This window comes from Armigeres subalbatus, chromosome 2 (genome assembly GCF_024139115.2).
Source record: "Armigeres subalbatus isolate Guangzhou_Male chromosome 2, GZ_Asu_2, whole genome shotgun sequence".
NCBI classification, from domain to species: domain Eukaryota; kingdom Metazoa; phylum Arthropoda; class Insecta; order Diptera; family Culicidae; genus Armigeres; species Armigeres subalbatus.
In genome coordinates, this window is record NC_085140.1 from 430246231 (window position 1) to 430273227 (window position 26997).

Here is a 26997-nt window from a genome sequence, read left to right on the forward strand (position 1 = left end):
GTAAATTGCGTAGAAAATGTTTCATTCCCGTTTGTTTTAGGTTCTTGTTTTGCTGGATTCTTCTGTTGGTTTTCTTTGTTCTCTCTATTTAAGGATTATTCTCACAAAAAAGTGGAATCAATGTACATGCAGGGTCAATACGACTTTAATTCGTTTTGGTTTGATTTCCTTTAGTTTAAACGGATTTTATTTAACTTTGTCGATTTAAATTTCTGCTACTTATTACGCTTTCCACTATCTGTGTGTAGGTGTGAGGAAACTGTTTCGGTATCAGTGTGTTTGTGTCCAGAGTGTGAATGTCATTTTGCTCGGAAGGGTAAAATTTGTCTCACTTAAAGTTAAAAACCAATACAAAAGACGTTTTGGCGGGATTTTTTCTCGATTCTTTTATAAGATCACTCAAAAAATAGATTCTTCAGCGCAAGTGCTTGGTGGTAAGGATAGTGGAAGTATAATATGATTTCATGGCGGTTCGAGTTTCCTTTCAAATCAAACTAGCTTTGTGCAGTCCGATGGAGTGTGAAAACGACACGTTTGCAGTCTTTTCACGGTAGCTGTGTTCGAATGAAATTGTTTTATTGAGAGTGCTCTCGTGTGGGTGAGTTCGTTTGCATTTTCGGTGTATTTGGTCTGAGTGCCGATGGACTCAACCTAAATCACTGTGTCACTGTTCGCGGAAAAATAAACGAGGAGTGCTCTAGAAGCATTCAATCGATCTCTTGTTATTCCTTGATTTTATTCTCTTTATTGATCTGATATGGTACATTTTAAGTATCTCTCCATGTTGGTTTTACTGCAGCAATTTCGCTTCGCTTCACTTCAATTGTGATTTAATTAGGTTTTGTTTTTATGTGCACAGATTTTGGCAACGTGATGAATTTTTAAAGACTCGTTTGTTTATTTTACCGGGATTGAATTATTTTCTCGCTTGGCACAAAATCACTACGCGAACCAACGAACTAGGATCTCGTTCGTTCTCGTGTTTCCCTCATCGTGGTTTTATTTGTTTAGTTCCTTTCGAAAAAGTTCGCTCACTCAACAGTGTTTGTCTCCTATTCTCGTGTTGTAATTGATTATTAATTATTAAATTGAGTTACCTCTTAACGTATAGTCAACTTTACAATTCGATTTACTGTACTATTTGAAAATTCATAGAATTTCGTAAATACTGCCTCAGCGACGCTTTTCACGGGAAGGCCATCGGCAGCGAAGCAAAGTTCAACTGCATCCGAACCTTCCATTGTCGTAAAAGCTCATTTCGCGCTGATTTGTTTGTTTATTTTTTAATAATATTCATGCTGCCCGTCCTATAAGGAGACCGGCAAAATAGTATCCATGTTTATCTAATCGCTTACTGTCTGATTTGGTTTCAATTAACTACCGCTTACTTATTAATTGATTTAAATTGTATTTCCATTTTTTGTTTGTGCTTTCAAGTTCGTGATTTAATGCCTCAATTGTATTCGGTCTCTGCTCCATCTTCTATTGAATGCCGTTGCTTTTCTATCCTTCTTCCATTTTTCGCTGCAGCCAAGTGAATTTTTAATCCGGTTTTTATGTTGCTCATTATTATGACAACTACCACTACGTAAACTATTCGAGGAAAAGCAATCAAAATCAGTTGTCTATGGTCACATCATCCAACGAACCTTTTTGAAAAATATCCTAAATGATGAATAAATCAACGCTGGTAATGGTTTTCATGCAAACTTAATCGGCATTCTCACAACCTAACCGGTCAAAATAGTGTGTTCACATGTGTCCGCGTACTCATTCGCTTAGGTTCGAACTAAGCTGTTTGTCACCTTACATTCAATGAATTCAAAGTTTTCTTATGTTTTCGTTTACATTTAATAAGAAATGCGACTTTTAATATTTTTATTTCGATTTGATTTTCTTTCCACTTCTCTGCTGGTAGATGCGCGCTTGATGAAACAAAGAAACATTCCAAGCTAATAGGTTCCACTTGACGGGTTTTAAAATCGGTTGTCTTTCTTGTTAACGGACCGAGTAATCGCCCATTCTCCGACTGCAAAAACACTTCCCACGGTGTATGAGTTAACTATTTTTGTCAATGAGACTGGAAACACGAATCCCGTACAAAAAAGCTAATAAACAAAATTACTGGCATCGAGCCCTGAAGAAGATCCCATCACTGGATCGAAACGTCGGCGATGAAGTCAAATTGGCCACGCTATTACCCGTGACTGGAAGCCAGTCTGAAAATTTAGCGTACCAATTTAGGTACTTGACGAATTAAACATTATCTGACTTATCAACATGTTCGACTAACTGGGACTGACTAGTTGTTTGAGTTAACACACAACCAGATCTTCTCCCAATTACCGGTAATTGATTTCAATAAAGCTGAAAAAGTTTAACGCTTTACTATCGCGTTCATTTCGTCCGCAAAAACATAATTTGTCAAACAATGCCCTGTCTCGGCGGTAATTGTGCGTGTTTCGGTCTATCAGTTTTCCCATTGTCCAGAAGACCTAGCTAGCGGCTAAGCGATCCCACTTGCTATATAAACAAGGGATTTTCACTCCAGTTTTTGATTGAATATTTGTTTTTGGTACATTGCGGAGAGCAACATCGTGGTGCTTCAGCTGTTCTGGCGCCAACATCGACACGGATTGTGTAACTAGAAGTTTAACCATCTGAAGTAATACAACTAGTGGTGGTTTGAATTTGTCCGTTTTGCTCACATTTAGTTAAAAGTGATCTACTCTTATTGTAAGACATGATTTTTACCAGTAAAATTTCTCTGGTGGTCCTGCTGCTGGCAGTTTCGTTTGTAGTGATAGCGTCAGGCAACTGTAAACCTTACAACAGCACCTCTGTGAGTACTCTCGTTTGGATTATTGAGTTTCAATCATCATTGAGCTGATTACCATAACATGTTCGATATTATCAGGTACTGTGTTCGGCGGGAAACGGAACAGCTGGGCCCAGAGGAGGTCCCAATGAAGGACGTAGACGCCCAATGATGGTTCCAGGATCGGTTGATTTGACGGACGCCGAACCAGGTCCGGCCTAGAGGTTTCAAATCTTCCCGGAATCAGTTAACTGAGAAGCAATAAATTACGCATTGATTGCTGCAAAAAAAACTAATAAATGGAAAATTCAATTGGAAATGGATTTTGGATTTAATTAAGACATATAAATCAATGCTTATCTCTGGAAACAACGTAGCTCGATAATATTTACATTTCAAAAAAGTGGTGATATTCGGTTGTCGAAAAACTCATGTGGCCATTTAGTTTGCAGCCCTTGGAGAACAACGTACCATACGCATCGGCTAATCAGCAATTCCGGCCACGAGCGTTTTCTTTTTTCGCAATTCTTCGTCTTTTCGATCAGGTGTTCTTCTCACGGATAATCAACGCGTGATGGTGCCGCTAGTGCGTTTTGGACCACCGAAAATTAGTTAGTGGATAGTGCGTGGAGGCGCGTGATACATCATAGCATGGTGCCGCTAGTGCTTTTTGGACCACCGAAAATTTTAGATGTTCAACCCAAATGTGAAAAATCTTGGATCGCCCCATCGTCCTATTCTGTTAAGTATTATTATTACATTGACAGTTTTCCACCAAACCTAGCTCTAGCTTTATTACGTCCACCTCAAACACAATAAGTTTGAGAGAATTGCCAAAACATGTTCTTCCTCTAGTGTGAGAGGCGTTATCTGCCGTAATCTGAAAAAGTGAATTAGGGGAACTGCTCCTTGAATTCATACCATGTACCCAAATCAATACCATTCGAAAACAATTGATGCGCTAATTGTTTCATTTTTGTGAATTTTTTCAGCAGTGAGCACGCCGGAAAACAACAAAACACGACACAAATTGAGCCTAAATTGCCTGTTTTGCGAATGTCATTGATAAAGGAGCATGTTATTAATAATGGAACAGATACCCTACAACCTACAAGTTTTCCATTTTTCTGTTAAACAATCGAAGAGTACTCCTCGTTAACACCCTTTTTGAAAAATGGCACATCACTTTTGCAGATTACGAAAGTTATGGAGTCTCTTTTTATGATTTAATTGATTTCATTGAAAATATTTCATCTGAGTCCGTAAAACTTTTCAAAAAGAGTAAGTAACATTTTTTTCACGAATTGAATATCTCAATCAATAGACTGGTATGACAGCTTTTGATTGCAGTTCTCAAATTCATTCATACATACATACTAGAGTGGCTCAAAAAACACTTTTCAAATTTTTTGATGGGCCACCCTCTTATGTTCTATTTGATGCCCTGATGCTGATCAGCCAAATCGGTCAACATTTGAGCGGTGCTAAACTTGGAAGTTTAAATGGAAAAATGTATGCAGCAACATCCAAAAACAGTGATTTGCAGTTGGACGGCACAATTTACGATCAAGAACAATGATACTCATTCAATTCTTGTAGAATTAAATACAGAATGTTATGCTGAAAACCGCGAGAAGATTAGAGTTTATTAGGCAAAGATATTAGCGTTTTACTGGAATGTTGTAGGGTGAATTTATTTCTTTTCAAAGGTAAAAGAAACGAAATTTGCTCAAACCCCCCTTCAGAGAAATGCTAATAACTTAGCCGGGCAAACTCTAATTGTCTCGCGGTTTTCAGCATAACATTCTGTATTAAGTTCTTCAAGATCTGAATGAGTATCATAGTTCTTCTTCGTAAGTTGTACCGTCCAACTGCAATTCACTGTTTTTGGATGTTTCTGCAAACATTTTTGCATATAATCTTCCAACGAGTTTAGCACTGCCCAAACGTGGACCAATTTGAAATTTTGTCCAGAGCATCAGGGCATCAAACAGAACCGAATAAGAGGGCGGTCCATAAAAAAAAACTGAAGAAAGGTTTTCTCATACTAATTTGAGCCACCCTAATACATGCTTAGGTCCTTTTGAAAAGTTAAGTGAGAAATGTTTTGTGCTCCTCCTGCAGAAGCCTGTCCACGTTATATTCCGGACACTCGGATAATATCCAATTTATTAGTCGCCATTTCATCAACTTGGACGACAGCTAAAATCTGCTGAAAGAAGCACATGAAGAGAAAGAGTTAGCTGTCATGTAAATGGTTCGTATCTGTGGTTCGTTAAAAATATTAAAAACCACGTAGGAAGTTGGGTGTCTGAAATTTAACGTGGACAGGCTTTACCTATATGGAAAAATTTCAGAACGAATAAACAATCACATCAAAAGGTCAGAGCGCTTTCGCAGTAAAAAGTAAAGGCCTCTATGAAGGTAGGTGCTCTTGGGCGATAGAAATCAAATTTAACCAGTAGTGGGATTAATGTAAGGTACCTTCAATGTGTGTTTAAATCGTGTGAATCGGTAGTGAGTAGCAAGCCGTACCTGGAAAAACGACGCAAAATGATTTGTACCTTAGAAAACTGTAAGGGGCGTATGGTAGACCTCCGCTAAACAGTTTACGAGCTAACAAATCACAGGTGTGGTCATCAAAGAAATAATTTTGACAAAAATAAACTTATTTTTTAAACTTAAACAAACGAGATTTTCGGCCAAATTACCTGTTCTGCCAAAGGATATTGTCAGCCAATTAACCCTCTTTTTCATACGACCCCGTAAACAGTTTTATGCCTAATAATGGAATAAAAACAAAGCGAAGTACCAAAGTGATAACCTGTCTCTGTAATTAATAACCTCTTTTCTGCCATTCTGTGCATCCACAAACATCAGCAAAGAATACAGCTGTGGCCAATTACTTATGGAGCTCGAAAAATTATTCCGAGGACCAATAAAACCTTTTCCAAATTTATTTGAACTTCTGACTTGTTTGAAATAACCTCTGACTCATTTGAAATACATTTGTTTCTGAGTAAAACTTGGTATTTTGTCTTACAACCAGGATTGTGAAATCTAAATGACAATTTAGCCTTTCGAATGTGAGCTTGGTCTATGTAGATCTCCATTGAATACTGAATCACTCAAATAGGCTCTCATGCAAATAATTTATACCGCACTTGCAAGACAATATGAACAGTTTCTGTACCAATAAACTCGTACATAAACACAAGCATTTTTTTGTCAAAGATTAACTTTTAAAACTAGAAACACTGTCAAACTAATAATAAGCTGCCCTGCGGAAATCACGCCGCCGCTGATAGAAGTAGTCGTTAGTCATTTTCAACCAACTAATAAGTGGTACGACTTTTAATGGCTGAAAGACGACAGTTACTGGCCTTGTTGTTTTCTAAGTTTTATGAAGAACAAAAAACGAAAAATATTCGTGTGTGCAGTGCCCAATATCCTAAAAAACTACAGGAAAAATGACTGACTAGATTTGGTATTTAGCGATTAACACTGTTTTCAACGTGCACAGATCACAGAACACGATCATATTTCCGGTTAAAACTGACTAAGGGTGTGACTACATCTTGCAGTTTTCAATAACTAGAATAAAAACGTTTAATATATGCTCCTGAAATGGTAATAAAGCTCTAATTTAAACGACGATTTCCCCCAAAATTGTGTATTTTCCAAATATTATAAGGGGTCAAACGCAAAGTGTTGTAAGTGACAAAAAATTAGTTTTGAGAAAAATGGGTGCAACATTTTTCAATATTTTTTCGCTTCATGCAATTTGTATGGAAGTTCAAAAAATTACTAATTTTCCGTGAATTTTCACATTTTTTATAAACATTGTACAACCAAATTTTTTTTTGCTGTAATCAACTGCTTCTTAACCCCTCATTTGTCAATAATCTGAATCAGTTATTATACAGTCCAAACATTTTCAGGAAAAATCATTATTGCTACACAACGATTTTATTCCAATATTGTGTATTTCTATTCTGATATAAGGTTGATTGGTAATGTGCGCCACATAAAAAATAACATACAAAATATGCCAATATATTTCACGAAAATGGTCCAACTCGTTTGCACAAGATTAGTGTAAGTTCTGTTCTTGCCATTGGTCAATTTTCCAGACTGATGTAAATAAAGATAATATAATTTTTGTTTTCTAATAAAAAGCAATATAGAAGAGAACGCCGACCATGTTCGTGTAGGTGTCTACAAATTTTAATTGGTTTCAGCCACTTTCGTTTTTGCGACAAAATTTAAATTAATAACTCACAAAAAGGGGTGGCACATTTCACCCAAACGGCGCATTTCATACAGATACCACCTACACAGTGTTGACAGGATTAAACTCAAATCACAATGATCGTAGTGATGCAAACAGGCGAGTCGAATTGAGCTTCGACCAATCAATTTGACTCTTGCTTGATTAAAAACATCCATTAGCATAGTTCCCAATGCGTTTTCTTACACTCAGCGAAATAAACTAACATATTTTAAATAACCAGATGATCGATCGTAATCACTGCACTACCTATTTGGGAACAAACCGACGACGGTGCTTGTAGCATAATCTGAACTATTGTCTCCAAACTGCTGATCTACAAGTAATTTCTGCTGGTAAATTAAATTAATGAAACATTAAACCAATTAGAATTTCTACGAGCGTTGCAGTTTACGCACCGTTTGAATTTCGTTTTCCACCTTGATCAGCGGTAATGAAAATTTCAGCATGATAAAATCATTTGGGATTATTTCCAACTGCATGCCTCGTTTACTTACGCTACTACCAAATATAGTGCGGCCCATTAGGGATTCCACAAAGATGCAATATACGATGGGATATACATGTTTTTATCTGATTTTCAAACACCCCGAGCAGCACAAGTCAAGTGAATATGGTTGCAGCAACCTAATTGTGACTGAATCTAGTCATATACAAGTTTACTATGACAACACGAGAAACACACTTGTTGAAAGTAAGTTACCCCAACTTATATGTAATCTAATTCAGTCACAATTAAGTTGCGTCAACCAAATCTGTTCAAAATGTGCTACTCGGGAAGTGATACTTTGATAATTGCTCATCCAACCTCAGGATGTCATGGAATGATGTGCAATCTTTAAACTTAGGGTCGTCTTTGACATACTCTTATTGATTTTGCTTATTGAAGACCGGATTTCTTCTTGCATTTCTTCATAATTAGGAAATGTTACACGATGTATTACTGAGATTATATTCAATTTAAAATTTACACAACAGAATTCCAAAGTGAATCTTGAACGGATTTGCTCAGAAGCTCAAGTCCCACGATTTACAAAAGTGAAAGTAATCCTAATTGTAGGCAACGCTGATCTTTACGATAAGTCACTTAAGTTGTCAGCCATAAAAAACCATAACAGGTTGCCCAAAGAGTTTTGAGATTCTTCAAGTTGAATGTATTGGACATATCATTCGGTTATACAAATTTGAACTAACAAAGTGCGAACGGTAACTCAGGTAACCAAAAGTTCCTTTAAAAGTACGATTTTCGCTTAATCAGCTGTGCAAGCCGATTAAACAAAAAACGTACTTTTAAAGGAACTTTTAGTTACTTGGGAACCTATGCCAAGACAATGGAGAAAAAAATATTGCAAAATTGCTGAATAACAATCCCACGAGCAAATCTGAGCTACAACTTGCCAAAATGTTCGTACCAAGAATCACCCGGAACAAAGTACAATCGCTAATTGTGGAATAGCGCGGAAATTACTCTTCGAACAACAGTCCATTGAGCCCGAATGGACTGTAGTTGGCACACGGTAATGACGCTTATCCCGATTTTTAAAGTGCCCCTTACAAACTACTATTTACAGATTTGACGGGTGATTCTTTCCTTATTAATTGAAACGTCTTCCGAAATCTTTCCTTACTCGAGTTGACCGTATTTCAGCAGAAAAGCATCATCTAATACATCAATAACCTGGCATAAGCCATGTCTCTTACCCCCACATTTAACCTTATTCAACATTTGAACCAAGGAATGTTATGCCCAAAGCATTTCCATCAAATGACGCCAAAGGTCGCCAAGCAAACTCCTACAGCAAATACTGCTCGCAGCTCTGTTGAGAGATCGTGAAGATCAGCATGTTCTTCAATTGAAATTATATCCGAATCGTGGCGAATCTGTCAGGCGTAAAAACCTTCGAAGAATCTGCTATCATTATGAATATTTTTACTCCCTCAATGAATAAACTGTCGAAATCCCCAGATATGATTCCAAATTTTTAGCACTTGTACACTCTTTGGTCATTCTGTATTATTTTTTTATGTCTTTATTATCGAGTTCAGCCCAACATTCTGTATTCTGTTAAAATCCTGAATCGACGTCTGATGGCATTTTGATAAATAATTCGACGGCATACTAAACTGACCATCTACAAAACGAGTATTAGATCGATACTCCTCTGCGGATACGAGAAACATAAAATTATTTGGAAAATTCCAAAGGCAAACAATAGTGGAGGGTAAGACACCCAGGAATCTGCCACACCTTAGTTTTCACTCACCCATTTTAAAATAATCATTTCTTATAAACTAGTTATTGGAATCAGATAAAGTTTAAGTTTTTTCATAATTGATCGATAATTGTACATATATAAAAACTTGAACTTTAACTGATTTCAATAGCTAGTTTTCGAGAAAAACTGATTTTAAAATTGGTGGGCGAATAACCGAGGTTAAAGTGATTTCTGGGTGTCTTACTCTTACTGTAATGGTCCTTATAGAAAAAAAAACTTAGTCGACTTAATTTCCAGTATCCTAAAAACAATCAAAAAAGAAAAATGATTTTGTCACATTATGTGGACCAGCTATCGTGAAGTTAAACTTCTATTTTCCATTAATAATTATAAAGATATTTAATACAACGAAATTTTTGAAACATATTAAATTGATTTACAAATTCAAAAAGGGTATCTGTAGAAAAAAAATCGCCAGTTCGGTGAATTGCGCTTTTTAAGGTCTAATCACGACACACGAAAGAACTTTTGCAATAGGGGGAATGACGGCTTTGGCAGGCTATTATTGTCAGGGGGATTTTCTAAAACTTATTATGCTCAAATTTGGCCTAACCATTCTTTGTATATCAAAGAATATTTTGGCCGAATTTCATAAAGTTTGGTCAACAAAAACTCCCCTGACAATAATAAAACAAAACCTGCCAAAGCCGTCATTTCCTCTATATTAATAATAAATTTAAGGGGGTCCCGTAGCGTAGTTGGCTACACGTTCGCCTTACAAGCGAATGGTCATGGGTTCGATTCCCACCCAGACAACCACACATCGCATAAGAATGCACGATCAAAATCGTTTACCGATCCAAGTTTCATCAGATTCGCATTGTTGTGCAAAGCTCATCAGTTTATTTATAAATTTACCCGCACAGTAGGCTATTTTACGAGTTTATTCCAGCTTCATTTGTTGACATCGCATATTCCTGCAATCAAACTCACATGAAATCGGATTATCTGCCAAACAGAGTTTGTTATCACAAACTACATCGCAATGCATAACGAACAAACTCGCATAAAAATCGTGCACATCGCATACACTTCCGTGCAACGTCGGATAAGAAATACACTTATATCGCCTCCACTTTTGTACGTAAAAAGTGTTTTCGCGACTGGTAAGCGATGAAATTTGTGCGCATAGGCATCGCATAACAGAAAAACAATTCTATTATACATGCATTCTGGTTGTCTGGGCAGCCCCTCCACCAAACCCTCGTCAGTCGCCGGATCCGCAGCCCATACGGTGGCGTTTGGGGTACGCGCCTTACCGTCACGGCTGCCTGATAACGACTGACACTTTGACACTCTTCTCGGAGGCATTCCTCCAACGTTACCCGAATAAATGGCAACCGAACAATACAACGATCAATGGATACACGACATGGACAAACGGACACAATGGACTCACGACGAGATGGACTGGCACCGACAACAATAATGATAATGGAAATCTAAAAATAGATTCTGTGTGGATTCTGTACAGCAGAATACCACAGTAGATCTCGGCACAGTAGCGGTTAAGTAACACAGAGTGCCTAACAAATAAACAAAGGAAAAAAAAAATAATAAATTTAAAATTAAATTTATTTCGGACTCTTTTCGATGCAATCTTATCGTTTCTTTCCTCGATATTTACTTCTAAATAAAAAACATAAAACAAAAATATTTTCTCCTTGTTCCCAACAGTCTGTGAAAGTGACTAACAGAGTAATAGAACTTATTTACATCATTTATCTAAGTGCAGATGGGTGTGGCCAATTTTGTTAAATATTTTGTCATAATTTGTGTATCATTTTTGTATGACTCATATTAACGATTATTACCCATCATCTTTCAGTTTAGATGGATTTACACGACTTCGAAAAAAAACTGTTTTCCTGTAAAATTGTTCTTCATGAAAATGGTTGGACCATGTTAGACCATGTTAGACCTTGAGTTAGACTATTAATTGGTGAACACTTCGGAAACACAATGTTTGGGATGTAATCGTTGTTAATATCAGAGGTTCGCTTCTTGGTAGCTCACATTGGCCACATTTTTCCAATATGTCTCAGTTATTTTTCCTTAACTGCATTTTAAAAAGATGAAGAGCAGCAGGTATTGGTGAACAAGGATAATATCACTTTGAAAAGTGCTGAAAAATAGTAATTACTTATTTGAATGGCTCAATAGCTCATAAGTGAAACAATCTCAAAAGGTGAAAATGTTGACCTCACGATCTATTACAAAATCATAGAATTGAAAATGTATCGAAAATTTATGAGTCATTGTTTCACTCCATGTACATCATCTCCTGGAACGACGTAATCTTCGGCTGGAAACCTGAAATATCCTGATCGGACAGCTTGCCGTTCCATTCGGACAGCAAGATCAATTCGCCAAAGAAGATATTTTATATCAATAATTGCATTGATTGCCTCGATCAATATAAACAAACACGTTTATACAATGTGGAGTAATGGTTTTTAAAGCATTTAGAGCCAACTGAGAGTGAAGTAATCTCACAATAATTAGCTAATTTAAATTGCCATCTTTTTTGAAAACTGGTCGCATATGGGACGATGTCCTAACAGTCTGATTTTTTTCATGCTGCGAATATCTGTTAAAATTCTATAGTAATAAGGGGCTAGGTTTTTTAAATATGCACGACTGGATACCATACAGAACTGGACAAAATGACATCTTAAGCTTTTTAAGCGTGAATTCGATCATCAATGAAGTCATTTGAAAAGTGTAAAGATCAATCCAGTGGCGTAGCCACGGACGTGTTATTGGACTTAAACAACCCCTCCCCCCCTCTCCCCCGGAGACAAAATTTTTGGAAGAAATTGTTTTTTCTTGGACGTCTGATGGCGATTTTTTTTTCTTGGACGTCTTCCATTGCGATTTTTAAAAATAATTACAAACCACTGAGACGATCCATTTACAAGACAGCTAAATCTCTTCGCTTTGTATGCTGCATTCAGCAGGTTTTTGGTCTCGTCCTAATTGATGGAATGGCGAATAATCAATTGGACATTATCTTAGTGTCCGAAATTTAACGTGGACAGGCTTTAGTATATTCAGATATTCAGATATTCGTTCATCAAGAGTAAACACGTCTTCAAACAACAGAAGCTATATATTAATATTTCTTTGATCATACTAACTGTTTACAAGGACGTAGCCGGTACATTCTAACAATTGAGTCTTTGGAGCTTGCACGCTGAAAACGTTTAACCAATCCCAGCCAGCCATTCACTTGATTCGTTGTGAAATTTTACTGGTTCTGATCAACCATGGAGTAGCAACCAGTCAAACGTAAGCTAAGAAACAGATCTTGTTCTAAGGATCACAACTGCAATGAGCGAATTCTAATAGCTTGACCGAAAACGTGCTTTCCTCTATTTCTATCATCCATGGTGTAAGTTATACATTACATTAAATGTTCTAAACACGTTTTTGACTTCAAAAGTGCTTAATTTGAGATCAGTTGAATTGAGATCAGTTGATTCCACCCGGACAGGAAATTATATAACATCCAGATGAGCACTTGATAGTCCTATCTACTCATTCCAACTAACAATACTGAATGATTGTATTCAGACAAAGTTTATCTCAAATATCGCACACGTTGCGAAAATTGTCTCAAACTCCGAGCACTGTTTCGTACGTCGAACAGTACCAAAATCGCACCATATTGCACAAATTTAACGAGTTTCCGTTGTTAAGCAACTTTTATGATCCTGAACTGAAAAGACTCATTGGGAAAATCTGTTTACATGTATGAAAAAGAGTCCATTTGGAATGGATTTTTTTTCTTTGTGGTGTCTGTTGGAATGGATTTTAAAACGGTCTTAGTTTCTGCATCGTCTGTACTTAACCTCAATCTGGTGACAAACGGGCTTGGTGGTCATATGGCTACCGCTTCTGCCTCATACGCAGGAGGTCGTGGGTTCAATCCCAGGCCCGTTCCATTCTCCTACTTTGTATCTTCTCATATATTTCTCATGTTCTAGCAATCGCTAGAACTGGAAAATGGGCTTTCATACCATTTCTATCTTCTATCCCCCTATAACTACAACTTGATTAGTTCTAGCAGGTAACTGTTAGAATTCCAAATGAGCGAAAAAGTTCGTTTCGGCATCGAATTAGAATACTACACCATCCTTTCAATAGAATACTACACCATCCTATCACATTTGGCAACCCGTTAACCAAGACGAACCTCTGTCATAAAACCCCAATAAAATCCAATAAAATTCCGCAGGAACTCGTGGCGAGTGCAGAGGTGTTCTCGGCTTGCAGTGGGCGAGTGACTGCATCATCAATTCCTTCCCATCCCAGATGACCGTGAGGACGTGGCCAGCGCCGTTATCGACCTTCCAAAATACTAGAGCTCTCGGACTGTGCACATTGAGGTTGGAGTGCAAATCCCATGCTTCCATCCATTGGTTCCCTGTGCAATTGCGATTGTTCTGATCGATCACGGAGTAGCAACTACGAAATGCACGGTCATCATGCTCATGCTCATGCTCATGTACTTAACCTCAATCTGGTGACAGATTAGTAGTACCTACTTCTTGTTGGACTCAGGGGCAGCCAACCAATCATGAACTCGACCCTTGCTAGAGTCCTCGTCGGAGTCAGTGGAAAGTACTACTGAACTGACAAAAAAGTTCATTTGACGAGGACCGAATTCATTCGGGACGTCGTACTGCAGAACCTAATATCACTTGCTGTAGTGAACCGAAGTGAATTCTTGTCCAGTAGCTACGAATCTATGAGCGCGACAGCAGGAGCATATGACAAGGTCAAAGTTTTCTTCAACTGATGTTTGCCCATACTTCCACTATCTTCCACTATTGACCAAAGTGAATGATCGTTTTTCCGGAGGGTTAGTGCGACAATAGTTTGAACGGAAATGCGTAGTTTTCAGTTTTGGTTAGTTTCAATCTGGTCTCAATGAATGGAAAGGAATAGGTTCAGTAGGCTGCGATTTTTCGCTTCCAATAGCGCCTTCAATAGATTTGACTCCAAGTTTGATTCCGTCTTTAGGCAGTAAGTGTATTGATAAGTCTCGAGTCCCTTGAACCCAAGCAGAAAGCAAAATATGCGCTTGGATTTGGGACGCTCATGGAACCCTCTTGATCATGTATACTAGCGTTGGCTCTCGACGTCAGCATTGTTGTGTGCGGTGTCAAAATGGATCTTCAGCTTGGCACATTGATATTCAATTCGAAATCTTAAAATCAGAGCTTAAAATATTCATCTTCATGAAGCTACTTCGGTCCGAATTTTGACAAACATCGCATGAATATTCAAAACATAGAATGACATAGTCAGGCGACTACTCCACGAATTCATTCATTCGACTGTCACTGAATGTGTTTACTATGTGCAGAAAAAACATAATTATCATTGTTTATGTTGATGTTTACCGCTGAAAGTGCCTCGCGAATGAAAATCGGATTCAGTCCTGTGTGAGAAATCACTTTACTCGTTTGAAACGTGTTCAGATTTCAGATAATTTATCAATTTGTGAAATGTGCATAAATATTCAATGACTAATATTCAACTGAATATTGACTGTCCAGAGCCGACTATGAATGTGTCGGAAGTGAACTGACAAATGAAGAAAAATGGACTTCACTAAAAAATTTCGATTATTTTACACTCTGCTTAAAATATGAATATCATTGCATACTTCAGTGCATGAATTTAAAATTTTTAGTCAGATTTCTAAAAGATATGCGTCTGTTTGGCTTAGCTTAGTTTAGCTTAATTGACCACCCGTAGTTGCTACTCCATTATAACCAGATCAACTGTTCTTGCACAGAGAACCAAACAACAAAAAGATATGGACAAATATAATAGAAGAGAACGGACCTTTTCCATTGCTTCTCCCGCTATTATGTTTCTATTGTTTCGGTTTAACACCACTGCATGAAGGGTTGCTCATCTTCAATCACTGCCATTTCCTTGAACTTTCCCAATTCCTTTCGGGAAATGGGAGTACTGGAAGCGTCGATTGTCCTTCAGACCGAATTGAAAATCAGGACCTGTTTGTAATCGGTTTCCTTGTTCCTCTGAAAAAGGTCGTGCTTCTCGCAATTTACCTAAGTAACATTTTTAGTTTAAGAACGCTCTTGAAGACTATTATTTGCTCTACAAGAGTGCCTTAAAACCATTATAAATCCAAAATGTTACTGGGGTGGTCATAACACGGTCGATTTCCTACATTTTCAGAAAAAAAACCTTGGAAGGACTCATATCGGATGACGCTGAAATGTTTTCATTTTTAGCGCAATGTCGAGTTCTGGATAAACAAAGGCTGCCCTCAGTTCGCACACCAGATGCTCCCAGCAGAGGTAGAAATCTGCGAACCTTGCTCACAAAACGAGAAGTAGGCAATGCAAAATACTCGCGAACACATGTTTTGCCTTTTTCTTGCCTACCTACTACTCGCAGAGCAAACAGAAAAACGAACCCCGAAAAATGTTCGTGAAGCTTCGCGAGTCATTCGGGTTAATTTGCAAAATGTCATAAAACAACTTCGGAACATGTCTATCACGGATGTTCGAGGTGTTCGAGCAAGAACACATTTGTTAATAGTTATTATGTTTATAACAAGTGAAATTTATCCATTGTATTCGAAATAACCGCAAATACTCGCGACCGTGATTTTTACTCCCGAACAAAATAATGCTTTACTTTTTTACTTTGCTCTGCCCGTACTCGCAAAAAAAGCAGGCAGTAGGTTCGCGCGAGTGTGGCATTTTTTGTAGGCCCAATTACACTCTTTTCTTACTCGTGAAGCGAGTATTTCCACCACTGGCTCCCTGTTAAAGAAGTAATCTCTGCCTGATGCAAATGTTTTGCAACTGGTACGCCAACTGGAACTTCTCGAAAAATCTTGAATAGTCTGTCTTTCCAGAAAAAGACAATTTGGGATCAGGTTTCCTAGGCATTAGAAGTTTTTTTGAGGAATTGGAAAATGCCTTCGCAAGTCCTCGAAGATCCATAACCCTTCCGACATTGGCTATTCGATATCAAGCAAAGGAGAATCGGACTCGTTTGCACGCGAATATCGACAGTTTCTTTCGGCAAACTCTGAAAGGCACTGTGTTCTTGGCGATTGCAACCTGCATATAATGAACCATTTCCCCAAGTGCTTGCATTTGGTGATTGGTTCTCTGAAGCTCTGCAATCGTAATAATGGACGACAGACCAGTTCTGAGCTCTCTCACGGCAGCTCCGAGGGAGTCCATTCTTTACAAGCTTCGGAATTCGTTCACTTTGGTCTGCTGTTGCGTCATTTGAAACTCCGCCCTTGTTTTGAATAAGACACCATAAATTTTTATCCTACCACCTGATTAACGACAACGTTGGTCGAGAGAGTTTAATGCAAGTACGTTACCGTGATGTTATCGTTCTCCATGACAAAGTTGGGTACGCCATTCCTCGTCATCATCCTCGATATTTTCATATTCCTTAACGACCTGAGAGGAAGCAGAGCGCTATTTGCGATGTGATAGCTGTGGAGAGCTTCATCGTCTTACAAATTAACCAGCGCCTGAGGCAATAGCATTCTTCCACGGTATAGTTTTTAACTATTTGGGGACGAGCGTCTAAGTGAAGCAACCTACTTGGAAAACCTTTTTGTTCTGACACCTGTACCCCAAATCCTCAAACTTTCACGAAAAATACTCAAATAAACATGGACATTAGAGTGATTCAAATTTTGACTTTTTTGCTCACCTATGCTTAAACGATGGCATTTGCTGTTTTAATAATCGTCCTAAATTTTTAGCTAATTTGGATTTAATTTGACTGAGCACAAGCAATTGAAGCTTTTATGAAAATTACTATGAAAACAGCAACTTTTATGAAAAACCGTTCCCCATCACTGCCAATTAAGCTCTAAAAATGTATGAATACGTTAGCAATATGGGAAATTTAACAAGGGAAAATATCGTAGTTGTTGCTAAACGATTTGATACTGGCAACAAGAGTTATTAGGGAAATACTGAATTGTGGGAAATTCAATTTAACACGTAAAAGAATAACATCAATATCAATAATGAGCATTTTTGTTTTCTTTATAATTTTGCTCACAAAAGTCAGATTGCTTCGCAACAACAACTGACTTTCAGCTTAGGATTTATTCTATGATAGCGATGCGTTAAATATATTCAAATAGATTCCGGGCTGCTTCACGAAACTATCCTTTACATAAGTGGCAATTCTCATAGTAATTTTCATATAACCTTCAAATGGCACGTGCACAATCAAATTACATCCAAATCAGCTAAAAATTTGGGAGGATTATTAAAATAACAAAAACAATCGTTTAAGCACAGGGGAGCGAAAAAGTCAAAATTTGTATCACTCTAATGGACATCTCCTTTGAAGGAGCGAACAACAAGATCAGGAGCCTGCTGCCCACAAGCCAACAACTAACGCTGGCGACGACGCCATTTGCTGAAGTACGGATCCGATTCGGGAGAGATGACAACACCGCGGGAGTTCAATTCAAAGTCGATCTCGCCACGCTCCAGAGGATCGGAATACAAAACGGAGGGCGTAAAAAAATCTCATGGAAATTCGGAAGTGTTACCCGTGGAAATCCGGAAAAATATAGGAATTCGGAAGATGTTCGTTGCGTTCCAAATGGTGGCTTCATTGAATTTAACAATTTCTGTATTATGTTTCCTTACCGGAGCACCATCAATCCAAGTTTTTTCTGAGGTAAGGGCGAAAATCGCTAGAAGGCAAATTATGTTTAAAATTGTCATTTATTGCTCTAGCGTGGTAAAGTTTTCTTTTCAAAAGAGACAACTTGCATTAGCATTTTACGCTAACTTCCATCTACTGTGACTGAGTGACTGAGTAAAATAGTTTTGCTATATATTTTTTCCAAAGGAAATTTTACTTAATTTCCGTTAAAAGCGTAAGTACTTAAAGCTATGAGTAGTCCCGCTTCTGACGGAAATGGAGTAAAATTTATTTTAAAAAAAAACGTCAGTACAACTTTACTCTGTCACTAAGTAGGTGAAAGTTAGGGTATTAGTTTCAAGAAGAACGCTACCACCTCGCAGAGAAAAGAAAAGTGCACAGATAGTGCTCTATTTCTTGAGCACAAGACGCGTTACTGTGACTGAATAGTTTTTTTCTTGTTTTTCCTACACCTCCGCTCGATTCTACCTTCCACCTACATTTCTTTCGCCAGCATTCATCTTGCCAATCATCGCAATAATTACAGTACCTTTAATCAATAATTATTCAATAATTAATAATAATAATTTAAATATACTTTTTTTTATTTCATTATTATATATCACAGTCGTGCTGCTGTTGATAAATTTTTTACTTGACTTTCAATATTTTCCTCCAATACTCTCACCGCCGTCTCTCTCTCGCTGTGTCTCTCAGTTGCTTTGGGTTTCCTACGCCTGGTTCTCTCAGGTTGTTTGATCCACTTGTGTTCTCTTAGTTTAACTCATTATGTCTCTCTCTCCCTTTCTCGTCTTTGTTTTTTTTTTTATTCTCAATTTATAACACTACTACACAAACTCGAAAGAAGCTACCAAAATACAGCTATCCGATTGCCTCCCTTCTTCCGTGATCCCTTCCAATAATTTTCACTTTTTTCCTTGCAGTTCAGGGTCGGCTCAGGGTAGAATTTCTGAACCAGGGCTTCCATTAACCGATGAGATACCTCTCAGTTGCGTGCTTCGAATTGGTACTCTTCTCCCACCCCCTAGGCGGCCATCGCCATCGCTCCCTCTCTGTCTGAGGCACGCTAGTGGGAGTGCATTTCCATTTGTGTCTCTTGCTCTCTCTGATTTTATTAATTTAGAAATTTCACTTTACTCGCTTGCATCCTTTGTGGCCGGAAGCGAAATTGTCGCATCCAGGTTTTTCAGCTTCCACCCGTCTCCGAGGTGAGGACGAGGGAAAATGGGGTAACCTGAGCACGTCATGCCTCCAGGAAAGGTTGCAATTCAATAATAATATTGGAAAAGAAAAATATGTCTAAGAACAATTTCTTAAAGATCGCATGCTATTTTTTTCTATTATTTTCACATTTTTCTCACTTTATAAATAATAACGAAATTTATTTACTTTTATCAATTGTTTGAATTTCTTAAATTTAGTAAATGGGTTAGGTTTTTTCATGCAAGTGAAAAAATCTCTTCTCGATGTTATCTCCTAGAACTCTTGCGTTAGGAAATTGAATGTTTTAGCTACGTTTGTATGAGTGAGTGATTTCGAGTTCAATGTACGATGTCGTCGCGTTGGTTCACGATTAAGGTATGGCTTCGTCTGACATGTTTTTCGAATTTCAAATTACCATCAGTGGCTGAATTTTTTTTCTTGACATATTGATTTTTTATAAAATATAAGATTTTGAAGAAGCTTGAATAAGATTCTGGTGAAATCCTGAATAGGATTCCGAAAGAATCTTGAACCTGAAAGAATCCTGAACAGTGTTCCGATGAAGTCTTGAATAGGATTTCAGTGGAAACCTGAATGAAGATCCAGGAGAAACCGGAATAGGGCATGAATAAGGATTAGTTGAAGCCTTGAATAGGGCTTCGATAGAGCTTTGAATAGGACTGTTGTGAAGTCCTGAAGGATACTCTGCTGTAGTCCTGAATAGAACTCCGGAAGAATCATATGGATATAACTCCGATGAACTCCCGAATAGGACGCTTATGGGTTCCAAAATTAAACTGCGATGAAATCCTGACTAGAGCTTTGAATGAGTTCTGAATAGGACTCCAGTAGAGTCCTGATAGGACTTCAAAGGAATCCTGAATAGGACTCTTATGGCGCCCAGAATACGACACCGGCGGAATTATGAATGAGAAACAGGTGAAATCCTAAACAGGACTCCGATTGAATAGGACTCCGATGATGGAGTCCAGAAATGGATTTCGATGCAGCCCTGCATAGGATTACGATAGAATCTTGAAAATAATGCCGGTGGAATTCCGAAGAGGATGAATGTAGAAATTCTAAGTAAATATTTATTTTCTTGGGTCTCCTTAGTTAGATTTCAAGAGGACCTTAATGTTTTCCGGATGATACTCTGACTGTATTCTAAATAGAATTAGGGGTTACCATATTTTGCACTATTTGAATTTCTTTTTCACTCGGTTCGGGTAGCGCCAACAAAACTCAGTATAATTTCTCCATACGTTAACATTATTCAAACGAAGCCATTCCGCTCTAGAATGTTATTGAATTAATTTGTTCCCGTTGCGTCCGTCATTGAACCTATGATAGTAAGCCTGATCGCTACCTTTTGGAATTGATGGGCTGTTCATTTTCTTGTCTCTTCTTCGGTTCTCGCACTCTCTAAATTATTGCTTTTGACCCTAGCTTGAAAAATTAATTAACTATGATGTTCCCATCACGATTGACGTATTCCTCGCTTGAATAAAATTAGAAACTTATCGTTTCCTTCCGAAGCTCTTAAACTAAGTGTTACGTACTTTTTATGCGATGGGAGCTTATGAGGCGGTTTTTTGGTTTATTGCATGAGTATATGAGCTTCTATGCAGAGAAATTCGTTTGTGCCAAAACAGGTGGATATTTCAACGGAAAGGCTGTTGCTTCGAGATTCGGTGGAAATGACTTTCGATTCGGAAGAAATGCAACGATCGTTTTCGAAAAACCTAAACAATTTTTTTGTTCGCTTACTCGCTTACCGTTTGTTTGTATTTATCTATTTTTTTCCTAGCGATTTTCTTGATTTTGTTTAAATTAATTTGTTCCGTTCTAACGCAGCACCATTTCGCTGTTCCGCATTTGTTTGTTTGTAACTTTTTTTTTAGTTTTACTCAGATTACACACTACCGTTTGTCGTACTCACACACATTTACGCTCAGTGTTTGGTTTTGGAATTCATTTAAAAAGTCTCGACAATAATTTAATGAATAACAAATTGATTTTATGGTAAAACCAATAACAATAACCTTTTCCATATGGCTACGAAACGATGATGTGTGGTGCCGAAAATAGAACAGCTATGGTTGCCACTATTGTGAAAAACGTGAAAATTATAAGGCACAATCTATCAACTACCATTGCTGCGAACTTCCAATCCTTCGCGATGTCGCTGTCCTCGTCTTCTTTCCGTATCTAAAAATAGATGAACAGTGATTAGAAACTTGGGAGTAAGACAAGTAAATAGCTTGCCGGCCGGTCAGGAAGGAAGAGCTGGCTCGGGAGCCTGTAATTCACCCAACATAGAAAAAAAACTATTTGCCTTCCTATATAGGAACACCTTGTTCCTACGCACGGAATCCTCAAAAGGACACGTCGCCTACGGTGTTGATGACGGCGGAAGGAACACGGGGATTATGTGGAAAGCTTTTGATATAGAGGACGCCGTTTGTTCGAGTGTGCAAGAGCAGGAGACACAAACAACAACACTCAATTCCATTGCCTTAGGGAAGTTGGTACATGTTCAATTGTATGCGGAAAGGAGTTGTTGTTAGCATCATCACTGTTTTGTGTTCCTGATACGTAATCTTGGACACTGATGAACCTCGAATGAAGTTAAGTTAGTGCTTACGACTTCACTTCTTCGCAAAAATAAAAACTATGCTGTCTAGTTCTCAATTAAATACAAAAATTTATTCTTCACTGTGAAGTATTGGAATTTGTAGGGAGAAGGACTACTTGGGCTTAGGCATCACCCACAACGTCAACAATATCGACGTATTTACATTGACTTGAAAGACCATTTTGATGTTCCAAAAGTGCCTTAGATAAATTTATCACATATAGATGTAGTGGATAATCACCCGCGCTTTCGTTCGAAAGTTGATGCGCATTCTCGTTTACGCCAGCAAAATCAAATGGGGAAACGGTTCGAACGAATGCATTCGTTCGAAAGTTTCATTCGTCCGTAAACAAGAATAGGGGTGAATATGTATGATCAAAACGCTAGTTCAATAATTTACAGAGAGATTTTAGGGCATTCTAAATACAATGCATTTTAGTTTGGGTTACTCACAGTATCCAATCCACAGTAAAACATTAGACAACTTTTCGTGTAGTAATCCTTATCCGATTTTCTCGCAACAAGTTTCATTCGACAGGGGACAAAGCCTTGTTGATCACTATTGAATTTTATAACGATCGGTCATAGCGTTTAAAAGTTATGAACAAAATGGTACATCGGATCATAAAAACCCCATATAAGGTTGGTGTCTTAACTAAATGCGAGAAAGGCTAGGTGGATTAATCTGGGTTTTTTATTTTAAAGGTATTTTTTCGGATTTTTACGGGAATTTCTTTGTATTGTGCATGATAAACTTTTCGGCAATTCCATGGGAAATCGTCGTTTGGCTAAAATCATTCGGCGAAAAGCCATTTGACTATTTCGATAACTCGTCAAGTCGAGAGTCCTCTAGCCGAATTTTATGAATTTTATGAACGCGATGGTTATTAAATCGAAAATGGTTTGGCTGAAAATTTCATTTGGCCAAAACGTTTGTCCTTACAGGTCGTTGACCGAATAAGTCATCTGGCCAAAAATGTCGTTCGACTGAAATGGTCGTTTGGCGGAAAGGGCCTAGTGGTTGAAAATGTCATTTGCCCGAACGGGTCCTATGGCCGATAATTTAATTATCATAACGGGTAATATGATCGGAAATGTCGACCCAGACAAATGACATTTTCAGTAAAAAGGTTTTTATACCAATCAACCATTTCGGGCAAAGAATCATTTCGGCAAACGGCATTGTCGGTCAAATGACCTACACGATATTTTCGGCCGTACGTGGATTTCGGCTAAACAACATTTTTAGCCAGATGGGTTTCGGCCAAATGATAAATTCAGAACACCTCTTGGCCTTGTGGCCTCCGACCATATTGCCCTTAACTCTAACTTTCAACTATTCAGTGACTGAGGAAAATTGTATTGCCGTCTCTTATTTTCCCACGGAAATTTCACTCAGTTTCCGTCAAAAGCGAAACTACTCATAGTTGTCCCGTTTTTGGCGGAAATTGAGTAAAATTTCCGTGAGAAGAAAAGAGACAGCAATTTTACTCAGTCACTGAGTAGATGAAAGTTGGCGTGCTGGCCGAATAACACGTTGAACCGAAAGTCATCTAGCCAAATTTCATTAGGCTGAATTAAACGTTTGTCCGAAACGGTTATTATGTCGAAAAAGATTTGGCCGAAAACGTCATTTGGCCAAATGTGACTTCTACATTCTTTTCATTGGCATTACATCCCCCACTGGGACATTGCCGCCTCGCAGCTTAGTGTTCATTAAGCACTTCCACAGTTATTAACTGCGAGGTTTCTAAGCCAAGTTACCATTTCTGCATTCGTATATCATGAGGCTAACACGATGATACTTTTATGCCCAGGGAAGTCGAGACAACTTCCAATCCGAAAATTGTCTAGACCGGCACTGGGAATCGAACCCAGCCACCCTCAGCATAGTCTTGCTTTGTAGTCGCGCATCTTACCGCACGGCTAAGGAGGGCCAAATGTGACGCGCACACGAAAATTGGCTGAAAATTCCGTTTGCCTAACAGGTCATTTGGCCGAAAATGTCATTTGACGTAATAGATCATTTGTTTGAAAATGCCATTTGGTAGAAATGGTCCTTTGTCAGGAAGAGCCATTGGACTCGAAAATGTCCTTTCTGCTAAACATCCATTTGGGCAAACACATTTTCGGCTTAATGACCTATTCGGCCAAATGACCAAAATACTCTACCGTTCAAATAAGTCAGAGCCAGATGTTCTAGTTTTTCCATACTTGTTATGGCAATAAGATCATTTGATCTACCATATCCACAACGCCTGATACTAAGCCAAGACATTCTGGTTTACTTCAAACAAAATAAGGAGTACTTTACAAATAATGGTCAAGAGTTTGAAAGCGTGGCATTGCCATGTTAGACTGCTTTCCGTTCCTTCAGGGATATTTGCCTTTGTAGTTCACTGGATTTCAACTATTCTAATAATACAGCAGAAAAAACTGATTTTGAACGAATCGGCAAGACAAATTGAACTCAACTCCCGGACAATTTGGAGAGTCTAGAACATCTAGTTGGTTGCAGGCTGAAGTATTCGATAGCGCACCAGCAACTTATTTTGACATGCTGGCTTGATATCGGTTGAATTGAACTCAACTTCCGGACAATTTGGAGAACCTAGAACAACTGGGTTGGACTTATTTGAATGGCGAAGCATTCACAAGGGATCTGAGTACTTATATGGACTTGCTGGATTGCTATCGGTTGAATGGACTACTATAGGGGAAGGTGGGGAAACTTGATCACCCCCTGTTTTATCGAGGACTAAAGTAGTTTTGTTCTAGCGTATTTTTTAGTATAGATCCTCTAGACAAATGACCTTTATGTGATGAGTTATTTCTTGGAATGAAAACCTTAGGGTCTGTTCACAAATTACGTAACGCAAAAATCCGAGTTTTTTACCCCCTCCCTCCCCCTCGTAACAAAAAGTAACATTTTTGGTACCCCCTTCCTCCCCCATGTAACGCGTAACTGTGAAAATTTTGAAGGCAGATTTTTTTCCTTCTCTGAAGCATTTGGGTTTTGGAATTTTTTGAACACTGTTAGAATAGGGACGGCACATGATCAAAAATCAAGGATATCAAGAATGCAGCTAGTAGAAACCTAGGATAGGATGTGCCAAGTAGTCAGTAAAAATCGTACCGATTTGCTGTCACAATCGTACCGGTTGCTGATTGGTTGAAAATGACAATCGATTACTTCGATTGGTGGCGGCGCGTTTTTCGTAGGGCAGCATGTTGTTAGTTTGGCCGTGCTGCAGGTTTGTAAAGTTGATATTAAGCAAAATACGAAAATGTTTGTGTTCCAGTTTTTTGTTAAAAAATAAATTTATATTGAACTGCAAACACCATATAAATTATACTCAAGGGTTGTAAAGGTTTAAAACTGTTGATTTTAAGTATTATCATTCACCTTTCCGTCATTTTCGACCTCAAAGTCATTTTTACAGTAGCGAAAACTTCTCTCTGTTAGTCTTTCGCTTCTCTGTCAATAATAATGGATGGAACGGGAAGAAAAACATCAGTTTTGATACATTATATTTGGAAGATTTTGTATCAAATTAGTTTGGCTGCACTGGCGACCACCTCATCAGAGCAATCGACTAAAAAACAACAAGGCAGTCTTAATTGAGTTGTCACATCCTATCCTAGGTAGAAACGAAAATAGAATTTGCGATCATAACCATTTAGATAGTTTTGTGGAACTGTGGTGTCAAGAAATACAACATTCGCTTGGTATTTTTACACATATCAGTCCCGCTATGTCGCTAATATACGATAACGATAAACAGCAATTACTTCAATCAGTGATTTAAAAATAGACATTCAAATAATATTTTATTCGAGTTATGCGTAACATTTGGTAGCACCCAGCCCCTCCCCCACCTTTTAGTGTAACAAAGTATAACGCAAGTTTGACCTCCCCCTCCTCCCAGAAGCGTTACGTAATTTGTGAACAGACCCGTATTTATTCTGCAAGGCAGTTTGTATGTTTTGACCTTCCTAAATATTTTTTATTGGCCACGCAAAATTTTAGCATTTTTTCAAAACAATGACCAAATGCTTTCGTTTTTTCACAGCACAAAGCCATAAATAAGTTTAATGATCTGTACTGATGAAAATGTCAACATTCCATCAAAGTTTTAGGATATTTTGATTTGAAGTTATTGCCTCAATATGGGGACACTTGACCCCCAATAGTTACCCATACAAAAAATTGGCGAACAAATACAAAAAAATATAAATCTGTTCTCAATCTTTTTTTGTAGATTTGACAGATTTGATGAAGGGTTGGCAGAAAAAAATATTTATTGAGTAGATATCATAGAAAGGGGATCAATTCCCCACAAATTTTAAAATTGCATTTGCTGTCGAATTCAATAACAAAATCAAATGTAGCGACATGGCAGGTATTTCCGACCATCGTGGTAGGGGCTAAAACCAACAAAAGCAACGTACATTAGCTAGAACTCCACTATAGCAGAACGTTTCTCCTGAGCTTACGATTTGGTACGTATGAGTTTTACAAAAAAGCGTCTCTTTTATTGGTTTTCGAGACTATGACGAAAATTCCTGCCGTGTCCCTATACGCACAGCAATTTAAAAAAATCCGCGTGTTTTGAAAGAAAAAAAAAATTAAAATCTGAGTAGGGTTCAGGCAGGCATTTTCGTCTTATCGTCATAATCTCAAATATCAATCAAATAGAAGTTTTTTTGCCAAATTCATCCGTACCCAATCGTAAGCTTAGGCGTTCTCCTATAGTGGAGTTCTAGCAAAATGACGTTGCTTTCATTGGTTTTAGCCCCTATGACGATGGACGGAAATACCTGCCGTGTCCCTACACCTTCCAAATTTTATCAAAGCAATTTTTTGGAGCAAAATTTTCCCGAATATTTTAAAAGTCGATTTTTGACAGCACTCCAAAAAATCGATTGTGTTTCAATAACAACAATAATTTAAAGACTGTCATACATCAGTAAAGTTAAATACTATATTTCTTAGAGAGTCTGTTTGGAAATCGCGTATGTTTATCTATTTTTGACTGTGATACATCGGAAATAAGAAAAG

The 26997-nt window shown here is 37.9% G+C and overlaps 1 protein-coding gene across 1 annotated transcript in view; it reads right to left on the reverse strand.

The window, feature by feature from the left end:
* Nucleotides 1-19815: 19815 nt before the first annotated feature.
* Nucleotides 19816-26997, reverse strand: part of LOC134213562 (neuronal acetylcholine receptor subunit alpha-7-like) — a 396467-nt gene continuing 389285 nt past the window's right edge. Inside the window, exon 14 of the mRNA XM_062692714.1 lies at nucleotides 19816-21508. Within this exon, the coding sequence (XP_062548698.1) occupies nucleotides 21356-21508 (153 nt within the window). The 3' untranslated portion in view covers nucleotides 19816-21355. The remainder of the gene's footprint in view (nucleotides 21509-26997) is intronic.